This window comes from Heterodontus francisci, chromosome 7 (assembly GCF_036365525.1).
Source record: "Heterodontus francisci isolate sHetFra1 chromosome 7, sHetFra1.hap1, whole genome shotgun sequence".
Lineage (NCBI taxonomy): Eukaryota > Metazoa > Chordata > Chondrichthyes > Heterodontiformes > Heterodontidae > Heterodontus > Heterodontus francisci.
Window position 1 is genome coordinate 67,370,382 of NC_090377.1, and position 25,823 is coordinate 67,396,204.

General features: G+C 42.5%; 1 protein-coding gene across 7 annotated transcripts in view; it reads right to left on the reverse strand.

The window, feature by feature from the left end:
• Positions 1 to 4,295: 4,295 nt before the first annotated feature.
• ccdc14 (coiled-coil domain containing 14) overlaps positions 4,296 to 25,823 on the reverse strand; it is a 54,063-nt gene continuing 32,535 nt past the window's right edge. For 6 of the 7 annotated variants that reach the window (XM_068034546.1, XM_068034543.1, XM_068034542.1 and 3 more), the window contains 4 exons: positions 23,116 to 23,198; positions 21,894 to 22,112; positions 21,670 to 21,802; positions 4,297 to 5,478 (listed from right to left, as the gene is read on the reverse strand). In XM_068034546.1, the coding sequence (XP_067890647.1) occupies positions 4,485 to 5,478; positions 21,670 to 21,802; positions 21,894 to 22,112; positions 23,116 to 23,198 (1,429 nt within the window). In that variant the 3' untranslated portion in view covers positions 4,297 to 4,484. Of the gene's footprint in view, positions 5,479 to 21,669; positions 21,803 to 21,893; positions 22,113 to 23,115; positions 23,199 to 25,823 lie in introns of all 7 variants that reach the window. The other variant, XM_068034544.1, reaches the window with a different exon arrangement.

The window sequence follows — 25,823 nt, forward strand, 5'->3', positions numbered from 1 at the left end:
AAAGTTGTAAATGACAAAACGTATGCAGATGTAATCCAGGAAAGAATAATCAAATCAGGCTACTGTTTAAAGAAATGGGAGATGTGCTAAATGAGCCCCTTGATTGTATATTTAAACACCTTGATAAAGTCAAGGATTGTTTCTGTTATATATAAGTGTTCCAGTGGTGGGGGGGGGGGGGGGTTGGCACATTCACAGCTGCACTGAGGAGTCATGTTATAGGTAACACAAGAATCAGTTGAATCAAGTTCTACAGCACAGAGCATGGTGCTGTAAATAAACAAGACTGACTCCAGCCTTTTCCAAGTTTAAAGTGTGATTCTTTCCAACATCTGGGAACCCGAAACAACATGACGAAATAGTTCCCATGGATGTGAGGAAGGCTAATGATATATGAATATTCAAAAAGGGTGACATGCCAAAACTGGAAAATTATAGACACTTCAGTTTATATATTAAAAAAAGAGCTTGTATTTTCAGCAACATTTTAATAAGGTGCCACACGATATATTTCTTTATAACATAGTCATGTAGTGTTGGAGGATAGATTCTGGATTGAATAAACAATTTATTGCATTCTTATAGACATAAGGTAGTTATTGTTGGTCGTGCTTCTGTTGGAAGATTAGTTACAAGCAGAGTCCTGCACGGATCAGGGTTACAATCGTTGCTCTTCACTATTTATGTTAATATGTCAGGAAACTGTCTACAGGGTTCAATGATGACACAAATATTTGTGCTATTGTTAGAACCTTAGATGTGAATAAAAGACTACAAGCAGAACTTGATGCGATAAAGAAATGGGCTGCATCCAGCATATTTAATGCAGTGTTATGCATATGGGTAGAGTTAATGCCAGGAATGTGTATATCATACATGGTTGAGCAGGAAAGAGACCCAAGTGCTATTATGTAAGAGTCTCTAAAAGTTCCTGAGCAGTGGTATGAGGCTATAGCAAAAGAAAATAAGTATTTGGTCCTATCGCTAGAATGATCCAATATAAAACAAAAAAAAATTATTGCATCCTTGTTCAAGTCCTTGGTTAGGCTTCATTCGGAATCCTGTGCCAGGTTTTTTCACCTTCATATGCTGGACAATGTAAAGACCCTGGAAAAGAGTCAGAGGAGAGCACTAGATTGAAACATAGTTTAAAGCCCTTAATTATCACAATAGGCTTGCTGTATACCTGCCTGGATGAGTGCTGCTCCAACAACACTCAAGAAGCTAGATACCATTCAGGACAAAGCAGCCCATATGATTGGCACCCCAATCACAAGCTCAAACATTCACTCCCTCCACTACTGGTGTACTGTGGTTGCAATGTGTATTATTGCCAAGGTGCACTGCAGCAACTCACCAAGGCTTCTTTGAAACCACCTTCCAAACCCACAACCTCTATCACATAGTAGGACAAGAACAGCAGGTGCATAGGAACACCGACTCCTGCAAGTTTCCCTCCAAGACACACACCATCCTGACTTGGAGATCATCACCATTCCTTTATAGTTACTGGGTCAAAATCCTGGAACTCTATGTAACAGTACTGTAGGAGTATCTAATAACCACATTGACTGCAGCGCTTCAAGGAGGCTCACCATCAGCTTCTCAAGGGCAATTAGGGATGGGGAATATGTGCTAGCCTTGCCAGCAACATACATCTTATGAGCAAAAAAAAGTAGGAAAATATTGACACTGGGGAGAATTGACTGAATCATTTAGAATAATGAGAGGACTAGACAATCCAATTAGGTAGGATAGAAGGAGGGAACATGCATATTAGTTACACAAGCATAAAATTAGGTTAGATGCCAGGTTTTACTTTTCACAAAGGTAATCAACCTTTGGAACAAATGGTCAACTCATGCAGCAAGATTCAAAAGGGAATTGGATAAGCTCCTGACTAAGACTGATATCACTGCATACAAAAGTTAGTGAAAAGATTGGGTGATGTGCCTCTTGGCTATTGTAGTCACCTGGAACCTGTTTTGCTTACCTTCAGTGATCAGCAGAATTTCCCTGGATAGGCCTAATTTTTTTTAAAAATCAGCTTTTTTTTTGCCTCAGGAGATTACAATGCTGTAGCTGAATGGGGAATATTAGGAATCATGATGCACGACAATACAACAGCATCAGTGGATTAGATTGTCTCTTCCTGTCTGTCAGTTTTATCACTCTGCATAAGGAACTTCTTCCTGTCTATATTTTGGGCAGGCCACTGTGAAACAGGTGATGGATTTCCTATAATGTAGAGTCTCTATTCCAAAATATCATTTTTGGTTGCCTGATATTCACATTTGTGTTCCCTAGGGACACAACCCATTTACATTAGGCCAGAGCTCTTGCATAATTTCCTGTGCAGTTTATTGTCTTACATATGTTCGTCTAACAGTCACCTCCTTTCAAGGATGAATAAACTAAGCATCTCCAAACTTTCCTCAGAACTTTGGGCCAATGATTTACAGTGACTGAATAAGTTAATTAACTTGTTGCATGGTATTCTGGGATTTTACCCATGTTTTGGGATCAGTGTAATTCTATCCATTTCTTTGTTTACCCAAACTTTGACCTTGTGACTTTTCTTTACAGTCATAGAGTTATACAGCACAGAAACAGGCCCTTTGGCCCATCGTGTCCATGCCAGCCATCAGCCACTTATTTACTCGAATCCCATTTTCCAGCACTTGGCCTGTAGCCTTGTATACTATGGCGTTTCAAGTGCTCATCTAAATCTTTCTCAACATGTTGAGGGTTCCCACCTCTACCACCCCTTCAGGCAGTGTGTTCCAAATTCCAACCACTTTCTGGGTGAAATTTTTTTTCCTCAAATCCCTTCTAAACCTCGTGCCCTTTACCTCTTAAATCTATGCCCCCTGCTTATTGACACCTCTGCTAAGGGAAAAAGTTTCTTGCTATCTACGCCCCTCATAAATTTTGTATACCTCAATCAGGTTCCCCCTCAGCCTTCTCTGCTCCAAGGAAAACCACCCTAGCCTATCCAGTCTCTCGTCATAGCTGAAATGCTCCAGCCCAGGCAACATCCTGGTGAATCTCCTCTGCACCCTCTCCAGTGCAATCACATCCTTCCTATAGTGTGGCGACCAGTACTGTATACAGTACTCCTGCTGTGGCCTAACCAGTGTTTTATACAGCTCCATCATCACCTCCCTGCTCTTTTATTCTATGCCTTGGCTAATAAAGGCAAGTATCCTGTATGCCTTCCTAACCACCTTGTCTACCTATGCCGCTGCCTTCAATGATCTATGGACAAGTACACCAAGGTCCCTCTAACCCTCTGTACTTTCTAGGGTCCTACCACCTATTGTATATTTCCTTGCCTTGTTAGTCCTCCCAAAATGCATCACCTCACACTGCTCAGGATTAAATTCCATTTGCCACTGCTCTGCCCATCTATATCATCCTGTAATCTAAGGTTTTCCTCCTATTTACGACACCAATTTTGGACAGCCTCATTATTAAGTGCTTTACCAAGTGATTCAAGATGAAGTAAAGCAATGGTCAGATTGCCTCTGCTCCAACGATGTGCCTGAACTCTAAAATACTGTATCAGCTTTTCTATTTTTCATACAAGTCATCGTCAAGATTTGCGCGAGATTCACAAACTAATGCCAAACTGGAGGTAGTTTCAACTCTGGGTGCATCTCCACTGGGAACTGGATTAAGGCTGCTCAAACTATTTGCATGCAAGACTTTAGCTAGGATTCAGGAAAAAGTCATCATGTCAATTTCAGCTGGATTTGAACCTAGGCCTCAAAAGGTGAAAAGCTTTTGCCTAACTCATGGTAGCAATCAGCACTGCCCCACCCCACGCCAAAGTAACTGTTAAATCTCTAAGCTTATTTTATTTGCATTAGCAATTATAAAAAATGTATCCAGGTTAAACAGGATGTAATCAAGATGGTGCAGTGCTGCTTTGTGTTGGAAGTATCAAAGTAGGGTAAGCCTGATCTCCAGTTTGAGTTCCCAAATCTTGCACAGGCATTTGAGCGATGTCCAGATGTCGGGAAGGAAAATAATTTCCTAGGAGCAATGTACTGTTGTACCTCAAAGTAACAGAGGCAGTGGCTTAGAAACTGATTAGTCCCCTGCATCTTTGCTGGAAATGACCATAGCTTGTACAAACTACATGACAAAAACAAAAGGAAAACAAACCTCTTAAAGGTAATATGCTCTTAAGAAGCCTAATTTTTATAGTTAACAGTATCGAAGTACAAAATTAAGAGATTTCATCTGAAAAGTTTCATTTAGTTCTCGATTAGCAAACACCAGAGTTTATTTTCTGAAATTAAAATCTAATTACAGAAAAAAAGCAACATCCATGATTGCAAAACACTTAGATTAAAAACTTGCTTAATACATGGGGAAGTTCAGTGCAAAAAGTATTAAAATAACATTCTATTAAAACACACGTTAAAAGTCAAAGCCAAAAGAATACACTACCTACAAATAAAAAGGTCAATTAGTCTTTAAATGTTTTGAGATCGATTTATCTCAAGGTCCACCTGTAAGCTCTTTTGTAGTCTTGCAATGTTAGCATCTAGGGCTGCTAGACTATTCCTGAAGTCTTGCTCATCGCGAGAATTAAACGAAGAAACAGATGACATGCTCCAGTCAGATTTTATTGATCTATAATCAATACTCGAGAAACTTGAATCTACTGCCGAAGACTTGTTTTTATGTAATTGCGTCCGGTTTCTTTGATGTGGGAGAGAGGTATATAGATTTACGTTGGATTTGGGAAGGCTTGTATTATTGTCTGGAAAATTAACAGTAGTTATGTCTAAAGGTCTCAACTGAATCTGATTATTTTCTGCCACTGCCATTCTTGATGAACAATCGCTTACTTCAGTTTTCTCCTTTAACTTGTATGTGACAGGTATTTCTTCAGGAACAACCCTTTCTGGCTTTTCTAACGCATTCACAATACCTGGCATCACAACCAGTTCATTGCATGAACTTTCATCATAATGCAACAACTTTGATCCTATATTTGATTGTGGTGGTATACATTTCCTTCTTTCAGCTGATTCATTTTCTTGCTTGGAGGCATTGCCAACTAATGGAATGTACATGGTTTCATCCAGGTTAGAGTCCTCATGTCCTCCAGCAATGTGACGTTCAATCTGTGCACTGTAACTGGAAAAACTTGTGGGTGAATACTTTGCTGATGGGCCATTATTTTGGTATGTTCCTGTGGTTGCAGATGTTAAATAAGGTTGAACAGGAATGGTCAGAGGTCCAGATTCATGTATTTTACATGAAGATAAAGCTTGTGCGTCATAGTCAGAATTAGTGTTCAGATTTTTAAGATAAACTGTCACAGAGCTCAAAGCTGGATCATCCGGTAGCTGCTTCTCATATTCTTGTAGGGCGTTTCTCGTAAGTTTGGATGTGGGTTTGACTTTCACACAATCTATGCTAAGGTCAGAGAGAAGTCTTGCCATGCTATTTTGCAGGTTTCTGTTAAAACAACCAAGCAATGTAGTCAGTTAATGAAAATAGTTAACATTCCCTATCAATTACAAAAATAACTAATACCACAGTTTCAATGTGGACACCTTTCATATCTGTTTGGAACCAAAACAAAAGTGCTTTAGAAGAGGAATCCCCTGCAAGCTCTTGCTGTAGAATGAGGGACACTAATTAAGATGGAGTAAGTTTGAATTCCTAGTCTGTTACCCATTCTTGGCTGTGTCATTATTTTGTGTAGGTACAGTGATCCAGTATTAACTGGGCTATGGGTGAGAGGGAAAGAAGGAAATTAGTTTGTATTGGGAATCATGGTGCAGCCCAGACTATGACCACAAAATTGGGCCACCCTGTCTTTGTTGCTGAACAGAAAATACATTTTTTAATTCTTAAGATGTTGGCATCCTGGTCCATGTCTAGTTGCCATGAGAAGTGGTAGTGGGCTTTCTTGAATTGTTGCAGTCCATGTGATGGAGGTGCTCACACATTGCTGTTAGGTAGGGAGTTCCAGAATTTTGACCCAGTGACAATAAAGGAATAGTGCTATATGTCTAAGTCATGATGGAGTATGACTTGGATAAGAACTTGTAGGTAATGGTGTTCCCAAGCACCTACTGCCATTGTCAGTCTACATTGTGGAGGCCAGGGATTTGAGAGATATTGCCGAAGAACCCTTGGCAAATTGTTGCACTGCATCCTGTAGATAGTACACACTGCAGCCACGGTATGCCAGTGGTGGAGTGAGTGGATAAGGTGCCCATCATACTGAATGGTATTGAACTGCTAGCATTTTGTTAGTATTCCATCACAGTGACATGTGCCTTGGAGTAGGTGAAGGAGGTTTGAGCAGTCAGGAGGTAAGTCACTTAGTGCAGAATATCCAGTCTCTCACCTGCTAGATTAGCCATGGCATTTATGTAGTTGATCCAGTTGAGGTTCAGGTTAATCGTAAATCCCCCACCCCTGACATGGGCCAAATGTCCACGAAGGCTGGAAGTGGCCTTTAATTTCCCACTTAAGTGGCTCAATTGGGCTCCCAGCAGTTGGCAAAATGGCATAGCAGCGGGAAGATGTTCAGCATCCCTCCCTAACAGCACTGTGGGTGTACCTACCCCACATGGACTGCAGCAGTTTAAAAAGGCAGCTCACCATCACCTTCTCAAGGGCAATTAGGGATGGGCAATTAATGCCAGCCTGGCCAGTGATGCCCACATCCCATGAATGAATTAAAAAAAAAAAAAAATCCCTGATGTCTTCCTGCTTCCCAGCCCCTCGTCAAAGGGCTGATAAAATTCCGGCCCAGATATCCAGTGGGGAGATGTGTTTGAAGGGAGCTTAGATTTGGAGATAGTCCTGCAGTAGGACTAAGTCTCTGTAGCCCTCTCTGCAGCCCTGAACCTCGGACTCATGCTTTGAGCGCAGCTCCCACCGGGAGCATGAGACTGGCTAATTCATAGTGTAAAATATTTACACTGTTTGTGGACTTTACTTCAGTGTAGATTAAATTTTAGCAATTTCTTATTTTGTATTTAAGTTATTAATTCTTAAATTAGCATAGAGTACAACTTTGATGCTCTTTTTCAGGAATAATCCCCTCTGAATGCATTTCTCAAGCAATCAGCTGTCCATGAGGGCCATCCGGTGGTCAAAATTATGCTATGGACAGTTGCAAACCTGCTTCCTTTGAAGGATTCTTTTTTTTAAAAAAAAAGCAGGCATGTAATGCTGAAACTGTATAAAATGCTGGTTGGACCACAGCTGGAGTATTGCATACAGTTCTGGTCACATTATTACAGGAAGGACATAATTACTCTGGAAAGAGTACAGAGGAGATTTACAAGAATATTTTTCTCTAGATACAATCCCAAATACACAGTTCTGTTACAGCAAATTATATATAAAAGGATGGGGTTTAAAACAACCACATCACTCTAAGAAAATGTAGCATTTAAAAATAATAAGTAACAAGAAGAAATAATAGAAATCTAGGATATCAAAATAATGTGTGATAAGCAGCAATAAAAAGACACTTAAAAGTTCGACTACATTCTGGAGGCAAGTTTGAAGTTTTGAAATGCTTCATGCTGGGTGTATAATGACAAATTTCATACTTAAAGGATAAGTCACAGGTGTTCATTAATATGTTGTCTTGTGTTATACATGGCAAGAAAGCAGAATAGTATTCAGTATTAAAAACTTAAAACTGAAGTAGTGCAACTACATATCCAGCAAACGCTTGAATTTGGTTTGGATTTGAATTTCCTCATTATTGGCATATTTCCAGTGCATAAATCAAATTCATATAAAAACTTAAATAGGAGCTGGAGTAGGCCTTTTGGCCTCCTCTGCCATTCAATAGCATGGCTCATCATTTATCTCAGCTACACCTTCTTGTATGATTCCTAAGCAACTTGATTCCCTGAGTATCAAAAAATCTTTTGATGTCTGATTTGAACACACTCAATAAGTGAACAGCCACAGCTCTGTGGCAAATAGTTCCAAAGGTTCACAACCCTTTGAGAAGGTCTCCTATTTTTAGTCCTAAATGGCTGATCGCTTATTCTGAGACCATGAACCCTAGTTCTAGCCTCCCCAGCTAGGGGAAAAATCCTCCCAGCATCTACCCTAAGAATTTTATGTTTCGATGACACCACCTCTCATTCTTCTTAATTCCAGGGAATATAGGCGTGGTCTACTCAACTCTGCCTACAAGACAATCCCCTCATCTCAGAATGGTGAACCTTCATTCAAATATATCCTTCCTTGGGTAAGGAGACAAACACTTTACACAGCACTCCAGGTGTGGTCTAACCAAGACCCTATACAATTGCAGTAAGACATATATGCCAATTCCTTTGTAACAAAGGCAAACATACCATTTACTTTCCCAATTGCCTGCTATACCTGCATGGTGACTTTGTGACTTGTGTCCAGGGTCACCCAGATCCCTCTGAACATCAACATTTCATAATTTCACAAGTTTAAAAATTATTTTGCTATTCTATTTTTCCCATCAAAGTGGCTAACGTCACATTTCTCCACACTATGGGCTGGATTTTAAGAGCCTGCCGCTAATTTCAGTGGCAAGCTCATGCCGCGTGCCAAAGAGCCACTGTGATCTTAAGCATGGTGGCTCATTTAAATAGCTGGGCCAGCCTGTCCCTGCCTCCCCCAAATATTGAAGAGGGGCGGGCTGTCCGTCCCCGGCAATGGCGTCAGCTGCCTGTGCGCAGGCAGTGGCACCATTTTTAAAGGGCAGCCAGCCCTGCCGCCTAATTTAAATTTTTTTAAACACAACCCCCAAAATTAAAGAAATTTCTAAAGCCTCTTTCCCACCCCCTGCAATAACAATTACATTACCCATTTGCCCTCTTTCCCCCCCCCCCCCAAAACACTTGCCTTTTAACATCTGACCTTTAGACCCCAAACTGCACGAAGTTTACAGTTCAACCCTTTCCACCATCCCCTACACCCATTATGTTATTTGACCCCGTCACCCGCTACGCCTCCTGCACTGAAAATCTGACCTCCTCCCCGCTTCCCACTAGTGTGGCACTACCTTTCCCCAGACGGGAATTAAGGTGCGGGAGTGCTGGCCGCCTCGCCAAAGATCACGGCAGGCCCTCAAGATCGCAGGTAAGTGTATGTTAATTCATTTTATTGATTTGAATATTTAAATTGTGGTCCCATCGCTCAGTGGCAGGGAAACAGCCACGGAGCCTTGCCACCGCCGGGAGAAATCGGGCCAAGCCCTCAGTGTTGAGATCCGTGGTGGGCCTCATCTGGAGCCATCTTCAGGCCCCCACCCTCCCACCGCCACAGAACCTGGGCCTGCGGGAGAACAAGATCCAGCCCTATATTTCGTTGGTCGTGTTCTTGCTCACTCAACCTGTCTAAATCCTTTTGCAGCCTCTTGCTTCCTTCTCCCAGCTTACTTTTTCACCAAACTAGTTTAGATTTTAGATTTAGAGTTACAGCACTGAAACAGGCCCTTCGGCCCACCGAGTCTGTGCCGACCATTAACCACCCATTTATACTAATCCTACACTAATCCCATATTCCTACCACATCCTCACCTATATTTTACTACCACCTAACTATACGGGGGGAAATTTATAATGGCCAATTTACCTATCAACCTGCAAGTCTTTTGGCTGTGGGAGGAAACCGGAGCACCCAGAGGAAACCCACGCAGATACAGGGAGAACTTGCAAACTCCACACAGGCAGCACCCAGAATTGAACCCGGGTTGCTGGAGCTGTGAGGCTGCGGTGCTAACCACTGTGCCGCCCTCACACTTAGTTTTCTCTTTCTTTCTCAGTTACTTTATCATCCTTTGCTGAATTTTAAAATCCTCCCAATCCTCAGGCTTACTACCCTTTTCGGCAACACTATAATCCACTTCCTTTAATCTAGTACTATCCTTAACTTGTTAGCTACGGTTGGACTACTTTTCCTGTGGAAATTAATTACTACAAACAACTACACCTTGTATTTCTATAACATAATAAAATGTCCCAAGGCGCTTCACAGTCATTATATGACATCAGGCCACAACAGGAGATTAGGTCAGATGACCAAAAGCTTGGTCAAAGAGAGGTTTTAAGGATCGTCTTAAAGGAGGAAAGAGGCGGAGAGGTTGAGGGAGGGAATTCAAGAGCTAAGGGCTTGGCAGCTAAAGCATGACCACCAATGGTGGAGTGATTAAAATTGGGGATACGCAAGAGGCCGGAATTAGAGAAGCGTAGATATCTTGGAGGGTTGCAGAATGGAGGAGATTAGAGATAGAGAGGGATTAGAAAACATGGATGAGAATTTTAAAACTGAACAGTGCTTAATCGGAAGCCAATGTAGACCAGTGAGCACAGTGGTGATAGATGAATGGGATTTGGTGTGAGTTAGGACTTTTGGATGATCTCAAGATTACAGAGGGTGGAATATGGAAGGTCAGCCAGATGTGTGAGGCACCAAAGGCATGGATGAGGGTTTCAGCAGCAGAACAACTGAGGCAAGGGCGGAGTTGGGTGCCTTTACAGATAGAAATAGGCAGCCTTAGTGCCGGCGCAGATGTGGTTGAAGGCTGATCTCAGGGTCAAATATGAAGTTGCGAACAGTCTGGTTCAGCCTAAGACAATTGCCAGAGAGAGACATGGAGACGTGAGGGAGCAATGTTAGTGGTGGGGACCGAAAATAATGGATTCAGTCCTTCCAATATTTAATTGAGAGAAATTTCTGCTCATCCAGTACTGGATGCTGGACAAGTGATCTGACAATGATGGATAGAAAATTGGTTGGCAAACAAGAAACAAAGAGTAGGAATAAACAGGTCTTTTTCCGAATGACAGGCAGTGACTAGTGGGGTACCGCAGGGATCGGCGCATGAACTCCAGCTATTCACAATATATATTAATGATTTAGATGAGGGAACTAAATATTTCCAAATTTGCAGATGACAAAACTGGGTAGGAGGTTGAGTTGTGAGGATACAGAAAGGCTTCAGGGTGATTTGGACAAGTTGAGTGAGTGGGCTAATGCATGGCAGATGCAGTATAATGTGGATAAACGGGAGCTTAGCTTCTTTGGTAGCAAAAACAGGAAAGCAGATTATCTGAACGGCTATAAACAGAGAGGGAGCTCTGCAACGAGACCTGGGTGTGCTCATACACAATCGCTGAAGGTAGGCATGCAGGTGCAACAGGCAGTAAAAAAGGCAAATGGTATGTTGGCCTTCATAGCAAGAGGATTCAAGTACAGGAGCAGGGATGTCTTGCTGCAATTATACAGTGCCTTGGTGAGGCCACAACTGGATAATTGTGTGCAGTTTTGGTCTCCTTATCTGAGGAAGGATGTTCTTGCTATAGAGAGAGTGCAGCGAAGGTTTACCAGACTGATTCCTGGGATGGCGGGACTGACGTATGAGGAGAGATTGCGTCAGTTAGGATTATATTCGCTGGAGTTCTGAAGAGTGAAGGGTGATCTCATAGAAACCTATAAAATTCTAACAGGACTTGACAGGGTAGATGCAGGAAGGATGTTCCCGATGGTGGGGGAGTCCAAAATTAGGGGTCATAGTCTAAGGATACGGGGTAAACCTTTCAGGACTGAGATGAGGAGAAATTTCTTCACCCAGAGAGTGGTGAGCCTGTGGAATTCACTACCACAGAAAGCAGTTGAGGCCAAAACATTGTATGTTTTCAAGAAGGAGTTAGATATAGCTCTTGGGGCAGAAGGGATCAAAGGATATGGGGGGGTGGGGAAAAGCAGGAACAGGTTACGGAGTTGGATGATCAGCCATGATCATAATGAATGGCGGAACAGGCTCAAAGGGCCGAATGACCTACTCCTGCTCCTATTTTCTACGTTTCTATATTTCGACAGTGGAGAGGTGAGGTAAAGCTGGGTGTCATCAGCATATATGTGACCATGCGGAAATGGGAAGAGAAGCCATTGATGGCGGTTTGATTCTCTGGCTAGGATTACATAGATAAGGACGGAACAGGCAAGTGCAGTTCCAGCCAGCTGGACGCTGCTGGAGAAGTGATGGAGGAGGATGGCGTGATCAGCTGTGTCAAAGGCTGCAGACATCTAGAGAAGGATGAGTAGGAATAGTTTGCCTTTGTCACAATCACATAGGATGTCATTTGTGACTTTGATAAGAGTCATTCAGATACAGTGGCAGGGGTGGAAACCTGATGGTAGGATTCAAATATGGAGTTCCAGGAAATATGGGCATGAATTTGGGAGGGGACAACACGTCCAAGGATTTGAGGGGAAAGAGAGGTTGGAGATGGGACAGTAGTTTCCAAGGATGGAAGGGTCAAGGGCTAATTTCTTGGAGAGGAGTGATATCAGCAGATTTGAAAGGAGGGTTCAGATTCGGAGGAGAGAAAATAACGATGCCAATAACATGGGTCTGTAGTTTAGTGGGAATAGGAGCAGGAGGTGGGTATCATGGACAAGATGAGCTCAGAAAGGACATGAGGGGAGATAGGACAGAAACTAGAGAAAGATACAAATTCAGGGCTACAGCAAGGGGGAGCATTAGAGAAAGTTCAGACGATGGGTTAGGGGAAGGGAGGGAAGTGGCAGAGGCAGCTGATCGGATGGTCTCAATTTTGGCGACAAAGAAATCCATGAGCTCCTCGCACTTGTTGATGGAGGTGAGGGTGGAGGAGACAGGGAAAGGGGTTTAAGAAACGGCTTGCAGTAGAGAAAAGAAGCTGGGGTTTACCTTTGCATTCCAGGATGATCCTGGAATAGTGAGCAGGTTTAGCAGACAAGAGCAGGGCCCAATAGTGCCTTATGTGACCCAGTCAGATCTGGCAGTGAATGGCTAAACTAGTTGTCCGGCATATCTGTTCATTCCTTCATTTTATTCCTTAAGGGAATGTGTAATTGTTACAAGTTATGAATTCACTCCCTAAATGTTAGCCAATGGCTTTCTAGTCATATCTTTTAATCTAGTTTCCCCGATCTACCTTAGCCAACTTGCCCCTTTATAACTACATAGTTTGCTTTGTTCAGATTTAAGACCCTAATTTCAGATTTAACTACATCACTCAAGCTCCATGTAAAATTCTACCATATTATGATCACTCTTCCCCAGATACTCCTTCCTCACTGCATAGATCCAAAATAGCCTGTTCCCTATTTGGTTCTTTACATACTGATCCAGTTTTAAAAAAAAAAAATCTTGAATTCATTTCATGAACTTGTCCACAACAATATTACTGCAAATTTCATTTGCCCAATCCAAATGAAAAATAAGTTTTAATGAAAAATAACCCTTATTCCATGCACCTCTAATTTCCTGATTTATACTCTGCCTAGCCTTATGACTATTATTTGGTGGCCTATAGACTTTTCCCACTATTGTTTTCCCCTTGTTTCTTACCTCTTACCTCTACATCTCGATTTTCTGAACGGAGATCCTTTCTCTCTATTGACTTTATTCCATCCTTTATTATCAGGCCAACTCCTCCTCCTGCAATCTCTTCTAAAGGTCAAGTATCCTGGAATATTTAATTGTCAACAATGGTCACTCTGCAACCATGTCTCTGTAATGGTTGTTAGACCAAACCCATTAATTTCTATATGTGCTAGTAATTCATCTATTTTATTCCAAATGCTTTGCAAAACGAAAGTGACTATCTTAAATTTTTTTTCTCTTTCCCTGATGTCACCCGGGTCACTACTGCTCTTTTCCTTTGTTGATCTTTCCATCCCTTCCTGTCTCACTGACTATTTTTACCCAAATCACTACTCTGCTCTACGGCCTTAACATTTCTCTTATTGCTTTTGAATTTACGCTTTTTTGAATCCTCCCACTGCACCCTCATTCATTAGTTTAAAGCCCGATCTACCGCTTGAGTTATCCAATTTGCCAGGACGCTGGTCCCAGCCACAGTTAACTGGAGCTCAACCCAACAGAAAAGTTTCCTCTTTCCCCGGTACTAGTGGCAATGCCCCATGAATAGAAACCTTTGCCTGCCACACCACTCACCTCCTAATCGGTTTGTCCTTATGCCAATTTGCACGTCTCGGGTAACAATCCAGAGATTACTGGTGAGGTTCTGCATTTTAATTTCAATCTTTAGCTCCTAAAACTCTCTCAGCCGAACCTCATTCCTAGTTCTATCTATGCTGTTGGTCCAATGTGGACCACTAAAACAGAATCCTCCTCTACCCACCCCAAGTTCCTCTCAAGTCATGGTTCTGGGCAGGCAATACAACCTTCAGAACTCCCAGTCGGGGCTACAGAGAACTGTACCTATTCCCTGTACCAATTTTCTCTAAGTTTTCCTTCTACTCTGGGAGCTACAAAATCCTCTGGGCACTATTTCTTTGTCCATAGGCAGCTCACATTTTAAAAGTCACTGACCTGTCAAAGTTGTGATCAGCCTGTTTATTTCAATGCAAGGTACATTCCAAATCAATATGTGGCCGCGCACATGTGCACCTTGGAGGAAACATTTGCTCTCCTTCCACTGGTACCATTGTTCCTCACCTCAAAAAAGTCCCAGTCGACTTCCACCGCTCATTGGTCCTATTCACCTCTTGCCCTACCACCGCCACCCCCAACATGTCCCATTCTTGCCCTCCCTCCCTCATGACCCGTTCTTGCCCCTCTTCCCCCCCATTGGGTCCCATTCTTGCCCACAATGGCTCCCATTCTACCTCTCTGCTCACTGGTAGCAGTCTTATCCTTACCTGTCCTGTTCCACCTCTTCTCATATATCCCACAACTGGACTGTTAGTTCCCCTTTCCCAACACAAGAGCTCACATTTTCAGGAGAGTAAATGAAATGTGAAAGGAGGGGGGTGGATACATACAGATTGAAAATCTGGGCTTAGATCATAAACAATCTTAAAAATCCATTCATCTCATCAAACAATGAAATGAAACCCACATAGTCTAGTCTTTCATCCATTACCCATTAACCTAGACAGCTTCAATTAACCTGTGGTTTCCAGGCTGGTATATGTGGCTCAGTCAGTGCTATAGGCAGATTAGGTGCTGCAGGCCTTTCTGGGCCATTCGGCTCCAGGTTAAATCCTGCAGCATTGAGAGCTGGTGAATGAGGAGCACTCCCAAGTCTCACTCTAATATGGGGCTGTCACCGACATACCCTGTGGGCCCAATCATTTTTATGCAGCTCAGCCCCACCCCTCACAGGCTAACTGGCTACTGGGAATTTGAGTCTCCTACCACAAACCTTGATCGATGGATCCGGACTGCGTTCACCTTCTGAAGCCCAGTTTCTCCCGGGTCTGAGGCCTTGCCTGGCTCTTCACTTCCTGCTGCATGCTGCTCACTTCTGGACACCTTCCCCCTCCTCGCATTCGAGCTCGCTGATCCTCCAATCACAGCTGCACTTTTTAACAACTCTCTCCAAAAGCTTGCATTTGTGCCATTGGGTTTATGCACAGCCCCTCCCCACACTTGAGCTTGTTTATTTCAATGGGTAGTACATTCCAGATTACTGCGCAGTTGCACAAGCATGCACCTTAGAAGGGAGCATTGCCCCTGACTATACTGTCCCCTACCACTACCAGATTTCTTTTCACTCCCCCCACTTGAATGGCCACCTGTACCATGAACTGTATGCTCATCCACCCTGCAGTTTTTGCCCCCATCCACACAGGCAGAAAGAACCTGGTACCTGTTGGATAAAGTCATAGGCTGTCTTCATCACTGCATCCTGGGTCCTCTTACCTGCCTAATTCACAGTCACACTGCCTTTCCCTGATCACTAATCACACTTGTACCACCATCTAACTTAAGGGTTAGACTGCCTCCTCAATTAAAAGTGTCCAGATAAATTTCTCCCTCCCATAAGCCCCGCAACGTGCGTACATCTGATTCCAGAACTCCTCTAAGCTGATGTTCCTTGAGACAGACATTTACTGCATCATGATGCTCTCTAGAAACTCCTTCATGCTGCAGTTGCAGCACACTACCTGCACTGCCATCATCTTTATTTGGTTTAATATTTTTAAAAAGTCTGGTGACAAAAGATAGTTCTAGTCTCTTTTTTACTTTATTTTTGTGATGTTGAGGGGAGGGAGTCACCAAACATCATCACTCAAGTCAGATCTTCCAAGGGATAGATTCAAAGCAAGTAGCAGAAACAAAATCAAGGACTCACTGTATAAGAAATGTAGACAAGTACATTTGTCACAAGTGCACTATTGGTCTGCCGGTTAGATAAATATATCAGGAGGTCCCTTATGGATTTTCTGATATTTAGTGTTGAAAAGTATTCTTAAAAAATAAAAGTGGGTGGCAACATGCCCTAATTAAGTAGTTCTGGACTCCAATCTTAATTTCCATGTTTATTCCTCCAAAGAATTCAAAAAGCAGCAAGACGACAAGCCATCACTAAACTCCAGAATACAACTCTGGTGAGCCAAAAAATACATTAATTTGAAAACAAAAACTGCTCCCTGCACTCTATCAGCACCCATGTGGTATCTCCGACCTACTGACACAGATGCCACAAGGAAATCAGCTTAAATGTTCAGAATTCCCTCCGACTTTCCCATCCAGTACAAAGAGGACTGGAAAAATGGTGAGTGCTAAGCCATTGCAGCACTAAGACAGCTGATCTGTTAGTTCTAAACACTTCTCCCATCATATTTCCTGACACCCAGACCAAGAGTAACTCAACTGTGCCAGCAAGATCACCTGCAGTACAGGGTAAAGTTCTTGTTTCTCAAGAGGAGAGTACTGAAAAGTCACCAGATCGACCTCCAGCGAATCAGTTAGCAACCTCTGCTATACTACCCATCGTGGAATTGGTAACCTTCAGAGAAACAGCGCCTGCCTCTAGCAACCCTGAAGACTGAGATGGTTATCCCACAAAAGAGAAGGAAGGGGAGGAAAGAGAACTTAGCTCAACCTTGAACCCCACCCACCAAAATTCTCAAGTAAAAAAGAGTTCCAGAAAAAAATACCCAAGCCGGAGTCCACAGGTTGCCTTTTATTCTCAGAACCAACTACCAGGTTACAAGATGAACTACAAGTAGCATCTTCCCTCATCTCCATCCATTCTCAAGTACAGGCACAGATACTAATGTTTTTTGTCAAAAAACCTACAACAAAGATGCTGTCCATAAGCCTCAAGGTGACATACACAGTCAAATTTGCTGTTGTGAATAGCTTACAACATGAATCACAATACCAGTCAGGACACCACCAATAATGCCAACTTTACCTTGATCCCCTTCACCCAAACCTCTTGGGAAGTGTTACATAACCAACACAGTGACTGAGACAGCTCCAGGCACTAATGAGCAGTTAGGATAGTCTGGTAGAAGCTTCCTAATAGCAGCATCCTCTGAATAAAGTAGTAACCTGAACTGTCTCTTCACCCTCCTTCAAAGGTTAAGGCTATCTCATCAGGTTGTAAAATCTGTACTTCTGTACACATGGACATTTATCTTGTCTAGATCTTTCACAATATTGATTTTTTTTGGATAAAATCAATTCTTCTCCAGCATAACTGTTCCCAGATTCTGCAATCTCACCTTCTAACCAAAGTGCTTCATACCAGCTTTCAATATGAATGTTGTTTGCCCTCTCCAATGCTTGGATATCATTCTCTTAATATGGTGGCCAGAGCTGTCTATACACAGTATTCCATGTGAGGTTGGACCTCGAACAGCTCATAATGACCTCCTAAACTGCAGTTTTTGGTCTTAGGAGCTTGGGAGCTGGTTAAAATCTACTTGCCTTTCGATGAAGCTTACAGTTTGTTCGATTTGACTCCACTCCGCAAAGGATAGTTCTCGCTTTGTTCCGATAGCTCATTACCTGTTCCCAAGGATTGTCAAAAATTTATCGCCAGCCTCATGCACTAAATAGCAGTATATCATATTCAAAACCTAAATAATTATTAAGTCTGCATAAATTTGAAAGTCATGTGTTAAGATTTCCTCTAAAATCTGTAACCATACAGACAACAAACTTCACATCTGTAATGATATTGACAGAGGTGGCGCAGGTGTTGTTATAAACCTTCATGAATTGTAGCTGGTTTAAAAGGATAACCTTTGGGCAAGGGGGCAAAAACAAGTCAAAACCACTTCATGTGTCACATAACATTCTCTCCCCCCCCCACTAAAACCTGTTACGCAAGTGCTGATGCGTAGTGCTCATGATAATCAAATCTATATTCCTGACATGACAGCCATTAGCATTCCAGTTTTGCCAACTTATAGGGTCAGCTTGGCTTAGTTATTCAGAGTCATGCACATAATCTAGGGTGACATTTCAAGGCAATATTGAAGTGCTGCGTTGCTGGAAGGGCTGTTTCTCAGCTTGGACATTAAAGACCACATTACCAATCTTCACCAAACCCGAGTTCACAATCCTCTGATGCAATGAATTCAAAATCCTTGTCCTCATCTATATGTTCCTTGACAGCACTGCCCCTCGCCACTGCTGCAACTTCAGTGCTCATGTGCCAACTTGTCCCTATATTCTTCCACTTGGCCATCCTTTGCATCCCACAGTGTCAGCCATAGCTCAGTGCTCTTTAAGTCTGCAGGTTATGGATTCAAGTCTCACTCCAGGAACTTGAGAACAAAATCTAGGCTGGAAGTACTGCACACAGTCGGATGAGATGTTTAACAGAGACCCCATCTGCCCTCTCAGGTTCGATGTAAAATATCCCATGGCACAATTTCAAAGAAAAGCTTGAGAATTCCTGGTATCCAGGCCCATACTTATTTTTCAATCACTACATAAAAACAAATTAACCATTCATTAACACATGGCTATTAGTGGAATCTTGCTGTGCACTTATTGGGTGCCTTGTTTCCTATGTTACAACAGTGACTACATTTCAAAAAAATTAATTAATTGGCTGCAAGTACTTTGGGATGCCCTGAGATTGTGAAAAGCTCTTTTTAATTCAAGTCTTTTTTTTTTAATCCTGCTCCAATTTTGGTCAGAGTCTTCAACTGCCTTGATCCCGCACTTTTAATGTCCTCCCAAAACTTCCCTAACCTTGCTACCTTTCTTCCTTCTTGTAAAAACCACACAATGTGAGCATTAAGGTCATCTTACTTAACTCTTCTCATCACTGTTTAACTCCAGTTTTCATCTGAGACACTTTGCATTTTTTAAAAAAAAAAATCCGATATAAATAGAAGTTGAGTATTGCTGATAAGAGAGACATGTTGAAGCTTTTTGTCTTGCACTCATCAGGACAAACTGCAAGAATACCAATGTAAGGGAAAACAACAACTTTATCTGGTATGAGAAGAGTGCGCTGATTGGCTGGCAAGTGAACTCTGATTGGTAGAGGCATTGCCATGGAGAACATACCAGTTTACAGTGGCTGACAGTTAACTGCCAAGCTTTGATTGAAATTTAAACCAGGCAGCTTGACTGATTGGTGAAGGCATTGCTCTGAGGAATGCACCAGCGAATTGCCGTCACTTATTTTGTTTAGCTAAAACAGGTGCAATGCGTATATACGTTCTTTCTGTCTGCAAAGAACAGGGCCCTGTGTATTAATATGTAGCTTCCACTACGTGCAAATGCGCCACACTGCGAGCCCTACTGAATCTTAAATTGGTTGTCAGCGTAACTCTTAGCACACTGAGGATTATTTAGCAAATGTTGTCCAATTACAGAATCACATCTAATGTTGGACACTGTGTTTTGAGTTTTGCAAGCACAAGCTGGCTGGGTACGGCCTGTACTTGCCCGTTGCGAACAGCGGAAGGGACATGTATGATATGCTCCGCCAGTCTTTGGGGCGTACGGCCTATATACCTAGTATCACACTGGGATTGAAATTCATATATCACATTACTCATTTGCGCGATAGGCAGGGCGTCTTTTTGGCTTGACGGCAGCATCCTGTTAGTGGCAAACACCACACGTAATTTCAGGTAGACTGGGCGCTTTTCAGGGCCGAAAATGACAAGCCTTAGGACCGTTCATACGATTGTGCAATATACACTGGAAGGGTAATGTACCTCAAAAATTTGAGGTGAAGCTAGCTGTTTCACGCTGCTACTATGCAGTAGCAACAAGTGTGGTGTTTGCCTCGGTGGCACCAGCTTTTCAAGGACAGGAAAGTGAAGGCATGTGAGTGCCACATGTCGAGCTCAAGATTAGAAACAGCTAGTAGGATCACAGGCAATTCCATTTAAATGAATGCAGAAAGGGAATTTAAATATGCTAACTCAGGGCCCATCGCAGAGCTTCCCCACCGCTGGGAAAATCAGGCCCGGCAATCCTGGCGCCAGGTTCTGTGATGGCCAATGCTGCTCCGATTCTCTAGCCCTCCCCTGCCACGGAACCAGACGTCAGGCCGGGAACAAAATTCAGCCTGAGGAATGGAATAGCGCTGTTGGCATTTAAAGATGATAAGCACATTACACAAGAAGAAATAGGAATAAGAGTAGATCATACAGCCCATCGAACCTGCTCCACCATTCAATACGATTGCCATATCTCTTGATTCCCAGAGATAACAAAAATTTGTCTATCCCAGCCTTAAATGTATTCGACGATGGAGCATCCACAACCCTCTGGGGTAGAGAATTCCAAAGATTCACAACCCTGCGTGAAGTAATTTCTCCTCTCAGTCCTGAATGATCATCCCCATAACCCATAACTGTGCCAGTGTTTTAGATTCCCCGGCCAGCGAAAACAATCTCTCAGCGTCTACCCTATCCAGCTCCTTCCGAATCTTGTATGTTTCAATGAGATCGCCTCTCATTCTTCTAAACTCCAGAGTATAGGGCCAATTTACTCAGCCTCTCATCATAGGAGAAGCCCCCTCATCCCAGGGAGCAATTTAGTGAACTTTCACTGTACCGCCTCCAATGCAAGAACATCCTTTCTTAAATGTGGAGACCAAAACTGCACACAGTACTCCAGATGTGGTCTCACCAAAATCCTGTACAACTGTAGCAAGATTTCTTAATTTCTATACACCAATCCCCTGGTAATAAAAGGCCAAAATGCCATTTGCCTTCCTAATTGCTTGCTGTACCCACATGTTAACCTCCTGCGCTCCTTGTAAAAGCACACTAAAGTCACTTTGAACATCAACACTTACACATTTCACACCTTTAAAAAAAAATATTCTGCTTTTCTATTATGCCCAAAGTAAATAACTTCACACTTCCCTACACCACTTCATCTGCCCATTATGCCCATGAATGGAGTAAAAATAACCCTTCTGGGTGTTCGAAACATGCACTCCATGTTATTGTCTATATAACATACTTCAACTCGAACATAGAGAGAGAATAATCCTTATTGCATGTAACACATCTACATTTTATACTAGCCGTTCTAATGTCAGGCTATCTAAGATTGCACATTTAATGTCCATTAGTGTTTATGGACAGCTGTGCAACAGACTCATATCCATAAAGAACTGTGATGACACTGCCCAAACAAAATTTCACTTAGGCCCTTAACAACTGACAAATAAAGGGAGATTCATCAGTCTGCTGGATTTAAAACCAAATGTCCCAGGAAAAGGCACAAAAGATGTGATCCAATGGTCTGTCCCCAGTGCCATATATTTTAAGATACAAGATGATGGTTTACAGACTGAAATCATTAGTCCAAAGTAATTATATAAAAGGAGAAAAGTGGAGAGCAAACAGTCTCAAGTTTCAAATCTCCAGCGAAGTTCTCTGTATTACCTGGTTAGTTCTCGTAATCTGCTCACTTCGGCATCACGTTGTCGTAGTGTTATTTCCAAGATTTGATTCTCCTTCTCGGAGGCCTCCAATTTCAGCTGAATGGTTCTCATTTTTGTCAAGGCTTCACCTACTTCTATAGGAGTAGCAGAATCAGTAAGAATTTGTGTCTCACTACTGGTACCATTCATAGAACTCGAATTACAAAAAAAACATTTCTGACCTACCCATTTTGACTCGAGTTGTGTCCATCTCACACTGCTGGCTCTTCTGGAATAAATCCTGTTCTTTTCCCTGCACCAATCTGAGTAGCTGCTTGTTCTCCTCTCTCTGTTTGTCTATCACATTCAGCAACTCTTCATTTTTCTTTTGCAAAGACTCAAGCCCTTTTACAGACTCTCTCAGTTGGGCCTGCAATGTTGTATTCATGGACTGCAAGGAGATCACTGTAAAAAGTGTGAATAAATCCAGAGAAAATAGGGGGAGAAATTGGTCTTCGGCAGTAGATCAAAATGGGCAACACAGAGAGAATCAACAGCCCCATCTAATTTTCGTTTCCATTGAAAGCAAAAGACCACTTTCATGCCCAAAAGAACTTTGGTACATGTTCGGATTAAGTAATGGAATGTGCAACGTTTTGATACAGAATGCCCAGAAACAGTAGTGGCAGCAGATTTCATAATAGATTTTAAAAGTGAATAAATAATTGAAGAAAAATTTAAATGGTTTTGGACAAAGGGCAAGGGATCGAGTCGATCATACTTTCAGAAAGCTTGAAAGTTTAAATTTAGTCATGTACACACTGATAAATATGGCTTCAAATATCATCGTTGCTAATCCAATTAGAAGTCTTAAAATGCTTCTAAAATTTCCAGAAGGAAAGTTACAAATGTACTTTTCTACCAGTAGTTGTTAAATTACACAATTGAATCACTGTTAATCCACAATTCTTGTAAGAGTATTCCTTTGCTTGCACCCTTAATTTTATGTTATATGTAAAAATTAGACAATAAAAGGTATTCCTCATTTGACCATTTATAAAAATGATACTTATAGAGCACACAACCTTATAAGGTTCATGATTTTTTGGACTGCCTCTTTCCATGCATTTTAGATCTATGCAAACAACAAAATTTGTATTCATATTCATAAATGATCAGCCAACACAAAGATGATTTTGATTCAACAAGGTTGCTGAGAATCAGTTAAATTACTGAGGTAATAGCTATAATTTATAAGCAATTATATTTGTGTTTGTTTTTATTAATTTCTAAAAAGGAAATCAGCATGTGAAAGGAAATCTTACTAAGGCTAGTGCATTTCTTATGAAACTTTTTTTTAAAAAAAGCAATCAAGTGTATTTCCTTTTAAAGGATATATATTTGCACGGATTCAAGAATGAGCAGTTTAGACTGTAATAAAAAAAAACTTTAATAAAAAGTTATATACCTTCAAAGTTATACTCTACAGATCTAGAGTCTTTTTCGGCTCTTTCTCGCTCTCGAAGTTGCTGGTTTACTATCCTTAGCCGTCTACAAAATTTAAAAAATACAAACTTAATGTCAGAACTAAAATCAGATCGGCATCAAATGTTTACCAAAGTTAAGGCACCCTAAATAAAAGCTAAAATTTTAAATCGGCAGAAGAAATACAAAGTGCAGATATTACAAGCTCAGACTTAAGGCTAAAAGCAAAATACTGTGGGAATGCTGGTAATCCGAAACAAAAAAAAATGCTGGAAATACTCAGCAGGTCTGGCAGCATCTGTGCAGGAAGCAACAGAGGACCAGATTTTATTCCGGTGATGGAGATTCTGGCGGCGGGACTGAAGGTGGGAGGGAGAATCTGCCTCAGCCCTCTATTAGACCCCTGTTGGAATTCCATGGTGGGCAGCCAACTAACTGCCCGCTGTCGGGGAAGCTGCCCATTTAAGGGACGAGTTTCCACCTCCAGAGCTGCTGCCAACTGGAGTTCCACTGGGAACAGTACCGGAGGACTAGAGAAAAGTGATATAAACCCTGGAAGAGGTAAATGAGGCTGATGGGATCAGTCAGGCAAACCCCGGCGACAGGGTAAGTGGGGGGCTTTGAGAGAAAAAGATGGGAGCAGACAGGAGAGAGATCTTCAGTCCAAGGGGCAAACAGACACTCAGTTCAAATTCTCTGTGGCCAGTTCAAAAGAAAACCCTGGAACAGCCAGTTAGTCATGTGACCAGCTGGTCTAACCAGTCCTGGATTGCATCACCTTAGCAGTCTCTGGAATGCTGCTCTTACAAACAATCCCTGGTGATCAAGGTCATTGTGGGTTGAATGGGTCAGGGAATGGTCTGTTAATATGCAAATGTCTTTTCCAGCCATGGCTGATCTGTTTAACAAGTCATTTTTTCACTCCAGCAACAGTTTAAAATCAATGTTCATGACAAAATTAATGTCTCTCATTCTTGGCAGCACAACAGCTCCACACCCAGCGGAATGAAATGAGATTTGAGAAAAGCGCACTTCATTAAAAGGGTCGAGAGAAAATAAGATACAGAAAAAGAACATGCATTCACAAATCCTAAAAACTTATAAAAACTTCCCACCCCCTCCCCCATTGGCATCTCAGTAAACATGTTCTTTATTGGAGAAGTATTTTTTTCCCGTTTGCCTATTTCCATGGCTGCCTAGGGTCTTTGTTCCTGCTGATGTAATCTTTTTTCCCCCCAGAAGAGTCAGTAGTGGGCACATCTATCTTGAACTCTCTTTCAGTGCTTTGCTGAGTCATGCAAAAGCTTTTGACTTTGGGGGATCAGTGGTTTTCTTGTTTATCTGCAGGGGTGGATTCTTTCCCAATCTCTCCTTTTCCTCTGGGACATTCCTGCCTGCAGGAATTTGTGCAGAATACTGCACTCCCCTGTGGCACTTGACTCGGCGAGGAATCACCCTCAGTTTCTCTCCCCCACTAGAGGTCTCTTTGTATCTGCAGGTTCTTGTAAATGCTGTTAGCAACGCTGGTAGGGTGCTTCTAGTGTCTGCATTTACATAGGAGGATGTGGGGATCTAACTTCACATTTTTCAGGGTTGGCTGACCAGACAGTAGGGGTTTCCATCCGGGATTCCTCCCAGACTTCCTTTAACCTGCCTTTTTGGTCACTTTTTCCCCTTCCCTTTCTAAAATTTTACCAGCCTTGTGCCTGCCTGTCCCCTTCTGTTCTCAGCAGAGGTCCCTTACAGTTCACCAGCCCTCTTTGGAGGGTCCTCCTAACACCGGTACAGGACTTAGGGGTGCAGGTTTCACTGTAGGTTGAGGTTTCCCCTCAACCTGGCACATGTGGCAACTTCTGCAGTACTCCACCACATCTTTGTGGAGTTTGGGTCAGTCAAACTGCTTGTCTTATGCAGGCTTTGATCTTTTGTATACCGGGATGTACAGCCACTGTAGTCTCGTGAGCCCGTCTTAACGCTCTTCTCTGGTACCTCTGTGGCACCTCTAACTGGTGAAGTACTGTCCACTCCTTGCTCTCAGGTCTGTGAGGAGAACTCCATTTCCTCATCAGTACCTCATTCTTTAAAAAAAATAGAAGTCAGGGACTCCGTCTGCTTCACTTTAGACTGGGCAACCTGTGCTAACGCTCAATACTGGGTTGGCTCGTTGAGCCTCAGCTAGTGAAAATCCATTTAATTCATTCCCTGGGACTTCTAACTTTCCAAAGAAAGTCTCAGACAGGCAGACCTCATGGTCAACTGCCTGCAGTGCCAATGCAGTCTCCTCTGGGGAGCTGGTTTGATCATGGCCTGATCCACTACGCATACAGGAAAACTGCAGGGGTTCATCTCCTGCCACTGCCCTGTCTCTGACCTCCTGCGGCCTTACTTTCACTACTGGAGCGGGGGGGGGGGGGGGGGGTCAACCTCGGCCACAGGAAAACCAGGGATAATCCCTACAGTCACCAGTCCCGAAACTAGGTCGCACTCCAGGTGCAGGCATACGCTGTCCTCCAATACCATTCTGGTGTACACTGCAGATTCTGGGGGGGGGGGGGGGGGGGGGGGGGTGTAGAAAAAAAAAAAAAGAGGGGTCAGGCCTTTTTCCAGCAAAAAAAAAAGTTCTATGGCCCGTGTCTCACAATTGCCATGGGCATGCTTGCCCCCACTCGAAGCACATGGGGCTACTTTCCC